The sequence below is a fragment of the Amphibalanus amphitrite genome, unplaced genomic scaffold, assembly GCF_019059575.1.
Source record: "Amphibalanus amphitrite isolate SeventyFive unplaced genomic scaffold, NRLGWU_Aamphi_draft 001666F_arrow, whole genome shotgun sequence".
Taxonomy (NCBI): Eukaryota; Metazoa; Arthropoda; class Thecostraca; order Balanomorpha; family Balanidae; genus Amphibalanus; species Amphibalanus amphitrite.
Window position 1 is genome coordinate 9,609 of NW_024883159.1, and position 16,698 is coordinate 26,306.

Sequence of the window (16,698 nt, forward strand, 5' to 3'; positions counted from 1 at the left end):
TTGACACGGGATAAACACCGATCGATACCAAATGGCTCTGTGGGGGAGGGGGAGTAGAGTGGCAAGTTTTCCTACCCGACGAACCCGGAATTATCCCGAGGGGGTAGTTGTGGGAGTAGAGTCGGGGGAACGGGGGGGGCGAGTGCAAGTACCAAGTACTTTCGCAAGTACCAAGCAAGTACCAAGTACTTTTACAAGTACCAAGCAAGTACCAAGTACTTATGGAAATACCAAGCAAGTACCAAGTACTTTGGCAAATACCGAGTACTTATGCAAATACCAAGCAAGTACCAAGTACTTTGGCAAGTACCGAGTACTTTGGCAAGTACCAAGCAAGTACCAAGTACTTTTGCAAGTTCAGCAAGTTTTTCGCCAAGATATCTTGGCTCGCTCCGCGTCGCTTTGGCCATAAAAAGATTCGGGAGAAAATTTGGGATCGAATGGTGTTTTTCCGGTGACGATCGGACGTCTAGAAGCTTCGATATTGGCGAAAAACTTGCTGAAGTTGCAAAAGTACTTGGTACTTGCTTGGTACTTGCCAAAGTACTCGGTACTTGCCAAAGTACTTGGTACTTGCTTGGTATTTCCATAAGTACTTGGTACTTGCTTGGTACTTGTAAAAGTACTTGGTACTTGCTTGGTACTTGCGAAAGTACTTGGTACTTGCACTCGCCCCCCCCGTTCCCCCGACTCTACTCCCACACCTACCCCTCGGGATAATTCCGGGTTCGTCGGGTAGGAAAACTTGCCACTCTACTCCCCCCCCCCCCCCCACAGAGCCATTTGGTATCGATCGGTGTTTATCCCGTGTCAATCGGTCGTCAATAAGCCGAGATATGCACGGCGAATTATTTCAATCGGCGTCGATCAGAATCTTCAGAACGGAGGGACCCACACTCATTTCTGGCCGTATCTCACTTTTCCGAGATGTACGTCAAACTACGTATTTAAAACTACATATTCTACAGCCGAATCTTCCAACTGGGGGTACCTCAGACCGTGGGAACGACTCGGCTCAGCACTGCCGCACGCGCATTCAGCGGCGGCTTGTCGATTTTTCGAGTGTCGGCTGCCGATCTCCCGAGAGCCGGCCACCTGTCAGCCGCCGCTCGGCTCTGTGTTAAGCATATGGGGACGGCGAATTTCTCCCGGAGGGAAGCACCTCGCTCACAAAAGCACGTGAATCAGCCGCATTCCTTGTTATCGTCTAATGCTGAAGAGATATGTGTGTACGCAGCTATCTCGCAAGCCCTAACAGGAAAAGCTCGCTGCAAAAACTGAGCGTTTCAAAAAACCCGAAATCCTACTCAAGATATCTTGGCTCGCTCCGCGTCGCGTTGGCCATAAAATGATTAAGGAGAAAATTTGGGACCGATTGGTGTTCGTCCCGTGTTGATCGGACGTCTAGAAGCTTAGATATTTGCGAAAAACTTGTTGAACTTTCAGCTTGCTGTATCACCTGCTACTTGGTAATGTACTGAAAACTTGCTAATGTACTGAAAACCTGCCAAAGGTATTTACTTGCCTAAATACCGCAAAGAACTTGTTCTAAAATACTTGGTATTTACTTGCCTAAATACCGCAAAGAACTTGATTCTTTCCGACGTTTAAAGCAGACGGCCCGCTTGCCGCACGGGCCTGGCGGCCGCCAGTGGAACTACTGCGCAGATGGCAGCACCTGCCCGTGGAGAAGCGGCTGGCAATCGGCCGCCCCACTCCCCACCCCGCCCCCACCCAGCTGGCCGCCAGACCGTGGGAACGACTCGGCTCAGCACTGCCGCACGCGCATTCAGCGGCGGTTTGTCGATTTTTCGAGTGTCGGCTGCCGATCTTCCGAGAGCCGGCCACCTGTCAGCCGCCGCTCGGCTCTGTGTTAAGCATATGGGGACGGCGAATTTCTCCCGGAGGGAAGCACCTCGCTCACTAAAGCACGTGAATCAGCCGCATTCCTGTGTGGCGCGCAATGCTGAAGAGATATGTGTTTCCGCGGGTATCTCGCAAGCCCTAACAGGAAAAGCTCGCTGCAAAAACTGACCGCTTCAAAAAACCCGAAATCCTACTCAAATGGATATTTAAACAAGATATCTTGGCTCGCTCCGCGTCGCTTTGGCCATAAAAAGTTTCGGGAGAAAATTTGGAATCGAATGGTGTTTTTCCGGTGACGATCGGACGTCTAGAAGCTTCGATATTGGCGAAAAACTTGCTGAACTTGCAAAAGTACTTGGTACTTGCTTGGTACTTGCGAAAGTACTCGGTACTTGCCAAAATACTTGGTACTTGCTTGGTATTTGCATAAGTACTCGGTATTTGCCAAAGTACTTGGTACTTGCTTGGTATTTGCATAAGTACTTGGTACTTGCTTGGTACTTGGTACTTGCTTGGTACTTGTACTCGCCCCCCCGTTCCCCCGACTCTACTCCCACCCCTACCCCCTCGGGATAATTCCGGGTTCGTCGGGTAGGAAAACTTGCCACTCTATCCCCCCCCCCCCCCCCAGAGCCATTTGGTATCGATCGGTGTTTGTCCCGTGTCAATCGGTCGTCAATAAGCCGAGATATGTACGGCGACTTTTCAATCGGCGCCGATCAGAATCTTCAGGACGGAGGTACCCACACTCATTCCTGGCCGTAAAGTACTTGGTACTTGCTTGGTACTTGTAAAGGTACTTGTTACTTGCTTGGTACTTGCGAAAGTACTTGGTACTTGCACTCGCCCCCCCCCCCCCCCCGTTCCCCCGACTCTACTCCCACACCTACCCCCTCGGGATAATTCCGGGTTCGTCGGGTAGGAAAACTTGCCACTCTACTCCCCCCCCCCCCCCACAGAGCCATATGGTATCGATCGGTGTTTATCCCGTGTCAATCGGTCGTCAATAAGCCGAGATATGCACGGCGAATTATTTCAATCGGCGTCGATCAGAATCTTCAGAACGGAGGGACCCACACTCATTTCTGGCCGTATCTCACTTTTCCGAGATGTACGTCAAACTACGTATTTAAAACTACATATTCTACAGCCGAATCTTCAAACTGGGGTACTTCAGACCGTGGGAATGACTCGGCTCAGCACTGCCGCACGCGCATTCAGCGGCGGCTTGTCGATTTTTCGAGTGTCGGCTGCCGATCTCCCGAGAGCCGGCCACCTGTCAGCCGCCGCTCGGCTCTGTGTTAAGCATATGGGGACGGCGAATTTCTTCCGGAGGGAAGCACCTCGCTCACAAAAGCACGTGAATCAGCCGCATTCCTGTGTGGCGCGCAATGCTGAAGAGATATGTGTTTCCGCGGGTATCTCGCAAGCCCTAACAGGAAAAGCTCGCTGCAAAAACTCAGCGCTTCAAAAAACCCGAAATCCTACTCAAATGGATATTTAAACAAGATATCTTGGCTCGCTCCGCGTCGCTTTGGCAATCAAAGTATGAGGGAGAAAATTTGGGATCGATTGGTGTTCGTCCCGTGTTAATCGGACGTCTAGAAGCTTAGATATTCACGAAAAACTTGTTGAACCTGCCAAAGTACCTGCCAGCTTGCTGTATCACCTGCTACTTGGTAATGTACTGAAAACTTGCTAATGTACTGAAAACCTGCCAAAGTACTTGGTATTTACTTGCCTAAATACCGCAAAGAACTTGTTCCTTTCCGACGTTTAAATCAGACGGCTTTAGTCGATCAAAGACTTTGCGAATTTGCCTTGGTCTCAGATAATTTTGATTTGTTCCAATGAATTATTTGTAATTTGAATTATACTTGTTCCCAATTTGTATTTTGTTTCACCTACCTATCATTTCTAACTTGTTTTAGCGTCCTACCTATTAAGCGATTACACATACGTTGAGAGAGCCGGTGGGTGGTTATAATGCAATACCCTGCACGGTGAACAGCTTGCGAGTTTTACAGCGGTGCGATTGCTGGGGCTTATCGCTGACAGAAAAGGGTAAATACAGTAAATACAGATGGCTGTGTTGGATCCCTTTGCTTTTGCCCAACATTCAGCGTTGGAATTGTGGCTTTACCGTCCCTCTTATCAAAGTTATCTAACTTTTTGTAGCTTCGTCAGGTTAGACACGACGCGCGTGACCTCTGGCGGCCGCTGGCGGAACTACCGCGCACGGCCCGCACACGGGCCTGGCGGCCGCCATTGGAACTACTGCGCAGGTGGCAGCACCTACCCGTGGAGAAGCGGCTGGCAATCGGCCGCCCCACTCCCCACCCCGCCCCCACCCAGCTGGCCGCCAGACCGTGGGAACGACTCGGCTCAGCGCTGCCGGCCGCTGGACGGGGAAACCCCGCCCCGCCGCCCGCCGCCCAACACACTGCCGCCGGGCCGGCCGGTGGAATTTTCCAGCCGTCTCTCCGGAACGGCGGCACCCCGCTCATCTTCGCACGCGCATTCAGCGGCGGCTTGTCGATTTTTCGAGTGTCGGCTGCCGATCTCCCGAGAGCCGGCCACCTGTCAGCCGCCGCTCGGCTCCGTGTTAAGCATATGGGGACGGCGAATTTCTCCCGGAGGGAAGCACCTCGCTCACAAAAGCACGTGAATCAGCCGCATTCCTGTGTGGCGCGCAATGCTGAAGAGATATGTGTTTCCGCGGGTATCTCGCAGGCCCTAAGAGAAAAAGCTCGCTGCAAAAACTCAGCGCTTCAAAAAACCCGCAATCCTACTCAAATGGATATTTAAACAAGATATCTTGGCTCGCTCCGCGTCGCTTTGGCAATCAAAGTATGAGGGAGAAAATTTGGGATCGATTGGTGTTCGTCCCGTGTTAATCGGACGTCTAGAAGCTTAGATATTCACGAAAAACTTGTTGAACTTGCAAAAGTACTTGGTACTTGCTTGGTACTTGCCAAAGTACTCGGTACTTGCCAAAGTACTTGGTACTTGCTTGGTATTTGCATAAGTACTCGGTATTTGCCAAAGTACTTGGTACTTGCTTGGTATTTGCATAAGTACTTGGTACTTGCTTGGTACTTGTAAAAGTACTTGGTACTTGCTTGGTACTTGCGAAAGTACTTGGTACTTGCACTCGCCCCCCCCCCCCCGTTCCCCCGACTCTACTCCCACACCTACCCCCTCGGGATAATTCCGGGTTCGTCGGGTAGGAAAACTTGCCACTCTACCCCCTCCCCCCCCCCACACACACACAGAGCCATTTGGTATCGATCGGTGTTTATCCCGTGTCAATCGGTCGTCAATAAGCCGAGATATGCACGGCGAATTATTTCAATCGGCGTCGATCAGAATCTTCAGAACGGAGGGACCCACACTCATTTCTGGCCGTATCTCACTTTTCCGAGATGTACGTCAAACTACGTATTTAAAACTACATATTCTAAGGCCGAATCTTCAAACTGGGGGTACCTCAGACCGTGGGAACGACTCGGCTCAGCACTGCCGCACGCGCATTCAGCGGCGGGTTGTCGATTTTTCGAGTGTCGGCTGCCGATCTCCCGAGAGCCGGCCACCTGTCAGCCGCCGCTCGGCTCTGTGTTAAGCATATGGGGACGGCGAATTTCTCCCGGAGGGAAGCACCTCGCTCACAAAAGCACGTGAATCAGCCGCATTCCTGTGTGGCGCGCAATGCTGAAGAGATATGTGTTTCCGCGGGTATCTCGCAGGCCCTAACAGGAAAAGCTCGCTGCAAAAACTGAGCGTTTCAAATAACGCCAAATCCTAGTCAAATGGATATTTAAACAAGATATCTTGGCTCGCTCCGCGTCGCTTTGGCAATCAAAGTATGAGGGAGAAAATTTGGGATCGATTGGTGTTCGTCCCGTGTTAATCGGACGTCTAGAAGCTTAGATATTCACGAAAAACTTGTTGAACCTGCCAAAGTACCTGCCAGCTTGCTGTATCACCTGCTACTTGGTAATGTACTGAAAACTTGCTAATGTACTGAAAACCTGCCAAAGTACTTGGTATTTACTTGCCTAAATACCGCAAAGAACTTGTTCCTTTCCGACGTTTAAATCAGACGTCTTTAGTCGATCAAAGACTTTGCGAATTTGCCTTGGTCTCAGATAATTTTGATTTGTTCCAATGAATTATTTGTAATTTGAATTATACTTGTTCCCAATTTGTATTTTGTTTCACCTACCTATCATTTCTAACTTGTTTTAGCGTCCTACCTATTAAGCGATTACACATACGTAGAGAGAGCCGGTGGGTGGTTATAATGCAATACCCTGCACGGTGAACAGCTTGCGAGTTTTACAGCGGTGCGATTGCTGGGGCTTATCGCTGACAGAAAAGGGTAAATACAGTAAATACAGATGGCTGTGTTGGATCCCTTTGCTTTTGCCCAACATTCAGCGTTGGAATTGTGGCTTTACCGTCCCTCTTATCAAAGTTATCTAACTTTTTGTAGCTTCGTCAGGTTAGACACGACGCGCGTGACCTCTGGCGGCCGCTGGCGGAACTACCGCGCACGGCCCGCACACGGGCCTGGCGGCCGCCAGTGGAACTACTGCGCAGGTGGCAGCACCTACCCGTGGAGAAGCGGCTGGCAATCGGCCGCCCCACTCCCCACCCCGCCCCCACCCAGCTGGCCGCCAGACCGTGGGAACGACTCGGCTCAGCGCTGCCGGCCGCTGGACGGGGAAACCCCGCCCCGCCGCCCGCCGCCCAACACACTGCCGCCGGGCCGGCCGGTGGAATTTTCCAGCCGTCTCTCCGGAACGGCGGCACCCCGCTCATCTTCGCACGCGCATTCAGCGGCGGCTTGTCGATTTTTCGAGTGTCGGCTGCCGATCTCCCGAGAGCCGGCCACCTGTCAGCCGCCGCTCGGCTCCGTGTTAAGCATATGGGGACGGCGAATTTCTCCCGGAGGGAAGCACCTCGCTCACAAAAGCACGTGAATCAGCCGCATTCCTGTGTGGCGCGCAATGCTGAAGAGATATGTGTTTCCGCGGGTATCTCGCAGGCCCTAAGAGAAAAAGCTCGCTGCAAAAACTCAGCGCTTCAAAAAACCCGCAATCCTACTCAAATGGATATTTAAACAAGATATCTTGGCTCGCTCCGCGTCGCTTTGGCAATCAAAGTATGAGGGAGAAAATTTGGGATCGATTGGTGTTCGTCCCGTGTTAATCGGACGTCTAGAAGCTTAGATATTCACGAAAAACTTGTTGAACTTGCCAAAGTACCTGCCAGCTTGCTGTATCACCTGCTACTTGGTAATGTACTGAAAACTTGCTAATGTACTGAAAACCTGCCAAAGGTATTTACTTGCGGGCCTAAATACCGCAAAGAGTTTAAATCAGACGTCTTAAGACGACCAAAGACTTTCAAAATTTCCCTTGGTCTCAGTTCGTTTTAATTTGTTTTCAATGAATGTTTGCAGTTTGAGTTATGCTTAATTCCAATTCGTATTTTGTTTCACCTACCTATCATTTCCCACATACTTTTTGCGTCCTACCTATTAAGCGATTACACTTACGTCGAAAGAGCCGGTGGGTGCTTATAATGCAATACCCTGCACGGTGAACAGCTTGCGAGTTTTGCAGCGGTGCGATTGCTGGGGCTTATCGCTGACTGAAAAGGGTAAATACAGTAAATACAGATGGCTGTGTTGGATCCCTTTGCTTTTGCCCAACATTCAGCGTTGGAATTGTGGCTTTACCGTCCCTCTTATTAAAGTTATCTAACTTTTTGTAGCTTCGTCAGGTTAGACACGACGCGCGCGACCTCTGTCGGCCGCTGGCGGAACTACCGCGCACGGCCCGCACACGGGCCTGGCGGCCGCCAGTGGAACTACTGCGCAGGTGGCAGCACCTGCCCGTGGAGAAGCGGCTGGACATCGGCCGCCCCACTCCCCACCCCGCCCCCACCCAGCTGGCCGCCAGACCGTGGGAACGACTCGGCTGAGCGCTGCCGGCCGCTGGACGGGGAAACCCCGCCCCGCCGCCCGCCGCCCGACACACTGCCGCCGGGCCGGCCGGTGGAATTTTCCAGCCGTCTCTCCGGAACGGCGGTACCCCGTTCATCTTCGCACGCGCATTCAGCGGCGGCTTGTCGATTTTTCGAGTGTCGGCTGCCGATCTCCCGCGAGCCGGCCACCTGTCAGCCGCCGCTCGGCTCTGTGTTAAGCGTATGGGGACGGCGAATTTCTCCCGGAGGGAAGCACCTCGCTCACAAAAGCACGTGAATCAGCCGCATTCCTGTGTGGCGCGCAATGCTGAAGAGATATGTGTTTCCGCGGGTATCTCGCAGGCCCTAACAGGAAAAGCTCGCTGCAAAAACTCAGCGTTTCAAAAAACCCGCAATCCTACTCAAATGGTATATTAAACAAGATATCTTGGCTCGCTCCGCGTCGCTTTGGCAATCAAAGTATGAGGGAGAAAATTTGGGATCGATTGGTGTTCGTCCCGTGTTAATCGGACGTCTAGAAGCTTAGATATTCACGAAAAACTTGTTGAACCTGCCAAAGTACCTGCCAGCTTGCTGTATCACCTGCTACTTGGTAATGTACTGAAAACTTGCTAATGTACTGAAAACCTGCCAAAGTACTTGGTATTTACTTGCCTAAATACCGCAAAGAACTTGTTCCTTTCCGACGTTTAAATCAGACGGCTTTAGTCGATCAAAGACTTTGCGAATTTGCCTTGGTCTCAGATAATTTTGATTTGTTCCAATGAATTATTTGTAATTTGAATTATACTTGTTCCCAATTTGTATTTTGTTTCACCTACCTATCATTTCTAACTTGTTTTAGCGTCCTACCTATTAAGCGATTACACATACGTTGAGAGAGCCGGTGGGTGGTTATAATGCAATACCCTGCACGGTGAACAGCTTGCGAGTTTTACAGCGGTGCGATTGCTGGGGCTTATCGCTGACAGAAAAGGGTAAATACAGTAAATACAGATGGCTGTGTTGGATCCCTTTGCTTTTGCCCAACATTCAGCGTTGGAATTGTGGCTTTACCGTCCCTCTTATCAAAGTTATCTAACTTTTTGTAGCTTCGTCAGGTTAGACACGACGCGCGTGACCTCTGGCGGCCGCTGGCGGAACTACCGCGCACGGCCCGCACACGGGCCTGGCGGCCGCCATTGGAACTACTGCGCAGGTGGCAGCACCTACCCGTGGAGAAGCGGCTGGCAATCGGCCGCCCCACTCCCCACCCCGCCCCCACCCAGCTGGCCGCCAGACCGTGGGAACGACTCGGCTCAGCGCTGCCGGCCGCTGGACGGGGAAACCCCGCCCCGCCGCCCGCCGCCCAACACACTGCCGCCGGGCCGGCCGGTGGAATTTTCCAGCCGTCTCTCCGGAACGGCGGCACCCCGCTCATCTTCGCACGCGCATTCAGCGGCGGCTTGTCGATTTTTCGAGTGTCGGCTGCCGATCTCCCGAGAGCCGGCCACCTGTCAGCCGCCGCTCGGCTCCGTGTTAAGCATATGGGGACGGCGAATTTCTCCCGGAGGGAAGCACCTCGCTCACAAAAGCACGTGAATCAGCCGCATTCCTGTGTGGCGCGCAATGCTGAAGAGATATGTGTTTCCGCGGGTATCTCGCAGGCCCTAACAGGAAAAGCTCGCTGCAAAAACTCAGCGCTTCAAAAAACCCGCAATCCTACTCAAATGGATATTTAAACTAGGTGACTTGCTTGCTCCGCGCGCATGATTGGGCCACAGGAGATTTGCAGCAGCCAAACGACGGGATTAGCCAATTCGAGCAGTGAATGTTTATGTGAAATCTAGCAGCAGCGATTTACCTAACTGGGCCAGGGGACAGGTCACAGTAGTTGACATGGCGAATCATTCTGACATGAATTCAGAAGGTTGACAGCGGTAATGCTGGCGTGCTAAGCTACGCTACAAAAACCGCCCTGTGTAGGCAGCATGCTCAGTAGGAGAAAAAGAGCAGTGAAGTAGAAGTAGTGTAAATGTAGCGTGCTGCTATGGCGATACACAATAGGAAGGCCGATTAGGAAACAGAAGTAAGCAAAGTGTCAAAGCGGCATTAGGCGACACACTGACCGGATTAGACACAGTCAGAATGACTTGCTGGGATTAGCTGGACTGGTCTGGTCCGATTGCCTGGCAGAGCTTATCGGATCCGGGGTTTGTTGGCGTCAGCTGCGGCTGCTGGCGGCAGCCGGTGTCGATGACTGGCGGCCCTGCTGGTTAACTGCATGGTGGCGAGAAATGTAGTCAGGGACACGGCATAAGGAAGTCAAAAGGCTCGGAGTCTTAGCCAGGCATAGTTCAGGGTCGCCGTGCCGAGGTGATGGATAGATTGAAGGTTTTATAGGGAACATCAAGGTCGGCTCCGCACACTGAACACAGCCTGTTACCAGGGTGCACTGTCGTGGAAGTGCTCCGAGCGCGCACCCCGCCCTTAACACGTTTTTAAAGTAACTTTGAAATATGATTTAAGCACAATGAAATGAGTTAAGCACACTGAAATGTCAATGTCAGCCTCCTGATGAACTTACGTTAACGATGTCAAACTTTTAGTATAACGGTTAAGGGCCCGTTACGTCAGCGCGTACCGGCATACACTCACTCACGCGCAATCATTCACCACTCCAAATACCCACAGCACCGAAAGGGTTAAGCACAGGATGCAGATGCAGCCACGCACTCACTCACTGGCACCCCCCGACGTAAGACTCGCCCCGCAGCGGTTTAGACTCCCCCTATCAAGGGGTGAAGTGTCCGATCGATCACACGACACGGACTTCAGACGTTCACACGTCTGAAAGGGGGTCTCACAACCGACAGCGACGCGCCTAACAACCGTCACACCTGACAGTTGACACAGTTACAGTCACGCACACATTCGCACACGGACTCACTCACTGACACGCTCAGACGTAAGACTCGCCCCGCAGCGGTTTAGACTCCCCCTATCAAGGGGTGAAGTGTCCGATCGATCACACGAAACGGACTTCAGACGTTCACACGTCTGAAAGGGGGTCTCACAACCAACAGCGACGCGCTAACATTTCCAGACTAAAAAATCCCAGCACACGGACCACCAGCCGTACCACACGACTGACCACAGGAGTATCTGACCGCTCTTGGACGCCGCCGCCTGACTATACTTCCGATAACGTTTAAGATTACGGCCGATGACGCACCCGCTTCCTAACGCCCAATACGATTGGCCGCAGCCTACAGTTGGCCGTCGACATTGACCACCCGGACAGACAGAGTGGCCCTCCCACTCAAGGAGCAAGGGCTTCCTCCGGCCACTCCGGGCTCAACGTCATAGCAATTGGGTGAAGGACGGCACAACGCGGGGTACATCCGATCGTCGCTCGACAACCGAACTAAGATAACGCCCCATAACGCACCCGTATGACGCCCGATCCTGGCGCGCGCACCTCACAGAACCTCTCTGTATACGACATTCCGCGTCCGATGGTTGTGCGTGGAAAGCACCTCGACTGAATCAAAGCTGCCTACGCGCGAGAGAGCCACGTAGAACTGGCCATGAGTGAAGGCCGGGGATGGCAGATATATGCCCACGCGTCGCTTAGTCTGCCCTTGGCAGCGATTGATGGTCATGGCGAATGACAGCTTGACGGGGAACTGACAGCGGCGGAATGGTCGGCCGATGCCGGAATCGACAGCGCTCACCACCAGAGGGAGGCGCGGCAAAAACAGCGTCTCGCCACGCGCGACTCCACTGGCGATTCGCAGCTCGAGCACGTTGGGCGCGGCGCGCAGCACCGTGCACAGCGTGCCGTTCACGACGCGCGGAGCGTCGAGGTTGCGCATCAACACGACCGGGGCGCCGACCTTGACCTGAAGTCGATGCGACGGCATGCCCGACACGTCGATCGCGTTGAGCACCTCGGTGGGCACCGGAGGCCCGTGATCCTCGTTGTCGTCGTCACTGATGGTGTCGACGCTAGCGTACGTGACTGTTTCGCCGGGCAGAAGGGCCAGCGCGGCCTCATTCGCCCTGTCAACGGTCGCATTTAGCGGCGAGAGGATGGCGCGCTCATGCAGCCACTCTTCATCACGGTGTCGCCCGGCCATGTCAGGGAAAATGCGATCGACCAAGGCGGCGAGACTGCGCGCCGGACTGACCACCAACTCGGGCACCTGCACCGAGTCCGGCTGTGCCACGACGGGCAGCCGGCCGTCGCCGACGCGCAGCAGGAAGTTGGCGAACTCACCGGCCTGATCGTCGCCGTTCAACGCCCGCATGTTGGTCGCGAGCTCCATGGTGTCGATCCGAGGCCACATGGGCGATGACTTGAGGCAGGCGTCAACAACCTCTGCGCGCCCGCCGCGCTTCACCACTGGCAGGATCTGTCTCCAGTCGCCAGAGAGCAGCGTCAGAACGCCGCCAAACAGCTCTTGCCTGTCGCGGACGTCTTGGAGAGCCCGGTCGACCGCCTCAGTGGCGCGCCGGTTCGTCATGGCCGCTTCGTCCCATACAATGAGGCGACAGCGGCGAAGGTAGTCGGCCTCGGGAGAGCGGCGATCAATGCCGCAGACGTTCTCGTTGTCAGGATGCAGCTGCAGAGGGATCTTGAACCGATGATGGGCAGTCGTGCCGCCCTCCAACAGGCTGGCTGCGATGCCGGATGTGGCCACTGCAACTGCCACGTGTCCCCGGCTGCGCACCTTGGCCAGCAGCAGGTTCTCCAAGAACGTCTTCCCGCAGCCGCCTGGAGCTTGCAGGAAGATGACACCCGACTCGTCATTGTCCAGCCGTCGCAGCACCTCGTCATAGACGGCGCGCTGGTCATCCGTCAGACGCGGCTCGTCGCGCTCAACGCGATCGGCCAGAGCGGCCGGGTCGTACTCGGGACCGCCGGGCGGCTCGTCGTCGTCGCCATCGGCGGCGGCGGCGGCGTCCGGCACCGGCGGCACCGGCAGTCCGTACTCCGCCAGAGATCGGAGTCGGGTCTTTTTTTTCTCAATACACGATGCTGCCGAGATACACGAGCGCTTTATGCCGATCATCTCCCGTCTGCAACTTCCGTGACGGGCCGTCTGCTCGGCCGCGGCGCCGGCGTCCGCCCGTACTAGATCGGCCGGTTTTCGTCACCGGACGAGCCCGGACTCGCCAAAAATTCAGGTAAGTTGGGGCCGACAGAGGGTGGAATTGATTGAGGGACGATCGAAAAACATGATACAAATAATAGGTAAAACATTTTGCAAGTAGGACTCGAAAATCTCTAATCGTACGATTTCCGTCAGAACCGGGTTCGACAAATGTTTGCTCCAGCTGCGGAGAGCAAACTGCGTCACTATAGTTACATACCATAATACGATAGAGGGACTGCAAAGTAAGACATAGTTTAGCTCTAAAAAAGTAGAAAAATATGGCAAGCATTTCTGTGTAACAAAGTATTCATGAACTCCTTCAAATAGGCATTTCTTTTAATACGCTTAATATTCATCACTAAATCGGCCGTTGTGTTTGGACCGAGGTGAGCTTGGTGGTGGATGCGTCACAATGATTTAGATAAAACATTTTGAATTTGGAGGGTGTTAAGATTACATATGAATGCCAATTGACCTTGAGAGCTGTTGTTAATTACTGGGATGATTTTTCAAAGGTGGTTTTGGTGCATAAAGGCTTATTTATTACGAAAAATGCAAGTGGCGCGGCTAACGTGGCGCGTGCATGATTGCCTTTAATTGAAGTGATTTATCCTAATATTTTGCCTCATGAAACAATTTGAAGCAAAAGTTTAGTTTTTGCCAGTTTTTATTAGTCTGCTGCTTAAAACATTTTGAACTTTTTTAATATGGTGATGGTGAAACGTGATGTTAGGAACTTGAAAAGCAGTTACCTAGCAGGTTAAAGCCGCCCTCTGAACCCGGGGCTCTAAATGTGCATAAAACCAACAGAACAGGTGTGGCGTCAGCAGAAATGCAAAAGCTGAACCCTTCCCTTCTAATATGACCTTGCCATTCCCAATGTAACTAAGCCTTATTTGGCCCAGCGGATGGTCAGGTGAGTCATAAATATTTTTTTTAAAATAAAAAGTATTGTGAGTATCAATGCGTGATGTTATTTTCCAATCTTAGAAGGATGTTTTCATATTTTATTGCCTGAATTCATTCAGTTTCTGCTTTGCAAAGGGTGGAAAAGGTAGTTGGAGCTGCAGCGCTCAGCTAACTGCATGATTTACTTCAAAGTACAAAGATAGGGCTGCCTGCTCCTTTTTTGGCACATTTGTTCAAAAATTTCCTGTTAGACAGGAGACATTTAAAGCCGCCCTCTGAACCCAGGGCTCTAAATGTGCATAAAACCAACAGAACAGGTGTGGCGTCAGCAGAAATGCAAAAGCTGAACCCTTCCCTTCTAATATGACCTTGCCATTCCCAATGTAACTAAGCCTTATTTGGCCCAGCGTATGGTCAGGTGAGTCATAAATATTTTTTTTAAATAAAAAGTATTGTGAGTATCAATGCGTGATGTTATTTTCCAATCTTAGAAGGATGTTTTCATATTTTATTGCCTGAATTCATTCAGTTTGTGCTTTGCAAAGGGTGGAAAAGGTAGTTGGAGCTGCAGCGCTCAGCTAACTGCATGATTTACTTCAAAGTACAAAGATAGGGCTGCCTGTTCTTTTTTTGGCACATTTGTGCAAAAATTTCCTGTTAGACAGGAGACATTTTGGTTCTCTCCAGTCAGTCATCAGTTGCTATAGAAGCTGGACCTAATTTAAATTTGCAGAACGTAACCTGTCTTGACCAAATCTGACCTAACATAACTCAACCTTACCTTGCTCGGGGTGGTGGTTTGGTACATAAAATGTTTGTGTAAAATGTATTGTGAGTTTTGATGTGTGGTGTCACTTTTGGAACTTGGAGGATGAGTTTTTTTTCTTTTCTCTCTTAAATTACTGAATTTCTTCAGTGTTTGGAGGTTGCATAAGGCAGTGATAGCAGGAAAAACATGACATTTTCGATCTATATGTCAGTGTGTGACTGCATCCGTCATTGAAACGTAGGTTGCACAGTAGATGTTCTCTAGGGGCTAGGTGCTAGATGTGAGTTGTTGGCTATTTTTCTACCTTTATTACATCTGTAAACAGTGTTGATATAGCAACAGCTGCAATCAGCTGTCAGCTGATTGCATAATGTTCTTGAAAGAGCGAAGTTAGGACCACCTGTTGTTTTTCGACTCGACTCAACTAATTTTGAATTTTAACTATTTAAACTGGGATGAGTCATGTGGTAGTAGCGCCTGATTGATTTGGTTAAATGCTTTGAATGTAAATGAAAGGCTTAAAAATAACATTCTAATAAAGAATTGATATATCATTGCAAAGGTGGCTGCTATGGTGCTAAATTATTGCTTGAATTTGAAATTCATCTCTGTGTTTGAACTCAGGCTAGCAGCATTGTGGTAGTGCGCCAGACTGTTATAACTAAATACTTAAATCTGTAATTAAAATTATAAAATTATTATAATCTAACATAAAGAACTGACGCTGGCAGATGGATTGTGTTTGGTGTTTGTCTATTGATAAGACAGTATTACCCATGTGCCCTCTCCTAGCAGATTCTGATTGTAATCCCGTAGTGCCTGATTGATTTGGTTAAATGCTTTGAGTTTAAATGAAAAGCTTAAAAAATATTATTCTAACAAAGATTGATAATGGCAGAGGTGTGGTAAAAAATAATATTCTAACAAAAAATTGATAATGGCAGAGGCGTGGTAGTTGTGGATTGCAGGCACTAATGTGATCTTGAAAAAGATATCGGTCAGCAGGACCGACCGACCGACCGACCGACCGACCGACCGACCGACCGACCGACCGACCGACCGACCGACCGACCGACCGACCGACCGACCGACCGACCGACCGACCCGACCCGACCCGACCCGACCCGACCCGACCCGACCCGACCCGACCCGACCCGACCCGACCCGACCCGACCCGACCCGACCCGACCCGACCCGACCCGACCCGACCCGACCCGACCCGACCCGACCCGACCCGACCCGACCCGACCCGACCCGACCCGACCCGACCCGACCCGACCCGACCCGACCCGACCCGACCCGACCCGACCCGACCCGACCCGACCCGACCCGACCCGACCCGACCCGACCCGAATTTTGAATTTTAACCATTTGAACTGGGGTGAGTCATGTGGTAGTAGTGCCTGATGGATTTGGTTAAATGCTTTGAATGGCTACAGTGTGGGCGGCAGTTCGACCCGAGGCAGGCCAGCACTGCAGCTGTGGAGCCGACATGGGGTCGCCGTGTGGTTAGAGAAGCGATCGAAATTCGAGTGTGCAATCCGTCTTTAAACCAGGGCGTGGGTAAATTCTCGCTTAGCCCCATATGGGACAGTGCTCTAAAACAGTAGTTTTTCTTTGGAAGAGGAAGTGTACCTATTGGCTATGTTTTACATATGAGAATAGGCAAGTTGTGCGTCACGTGCTGGATATTTAGAAATTTGATTGATGTGTTGCGAAAAATGGCTACCTGATTTTTGTCTGTTTTAAACCTATGTGTGCCCCATCGAACGGGACCAATAATAACTTTTACCCACTATCCAGTGAAAGTCCGTTAAAACAATTTCAAACAGTATTACCCTTTTGCCTCCTCCTAGCAGATTCCGATTGTAATCCCGTTCCTTTGTTCCATTTCCAGAATTGCTCGCAATGTCGGGTCAAACACCTCCGCCAACGTCGCCGAGTCGCCCGACCGCCGCCGACCCTCCGGGGCCAGCGCCGGAGACGGTGGCACGGCGCGCTGACGGTCTGATGGTCGAT

The 16,698-nt window shown here is 51.6% G+C and overlaps 1 protein-coding gene across 1 annotated transcript; it reads right to left on the bottom strand.

Annotated features, from left to right (window-relative positions):
• Positions 1-11,321: 11,321 nt before the first annotated feature.
• On the bottom strand, positions 11,322-12,917 carry LOC122374513 (ATP-dependent DNA helicase pif1-like). The gene has a single exon (XM_043353309.1). The coding sequence runs from the start codon at positions 12,915-12,917 to the stop codon at positions 11,322-11,324; it is 1,596 nt and encodes a 531-aa protein (XP_043209244.1).
• Positions 12,918-16,698: the final 3,781 nt, after the last annotated feature.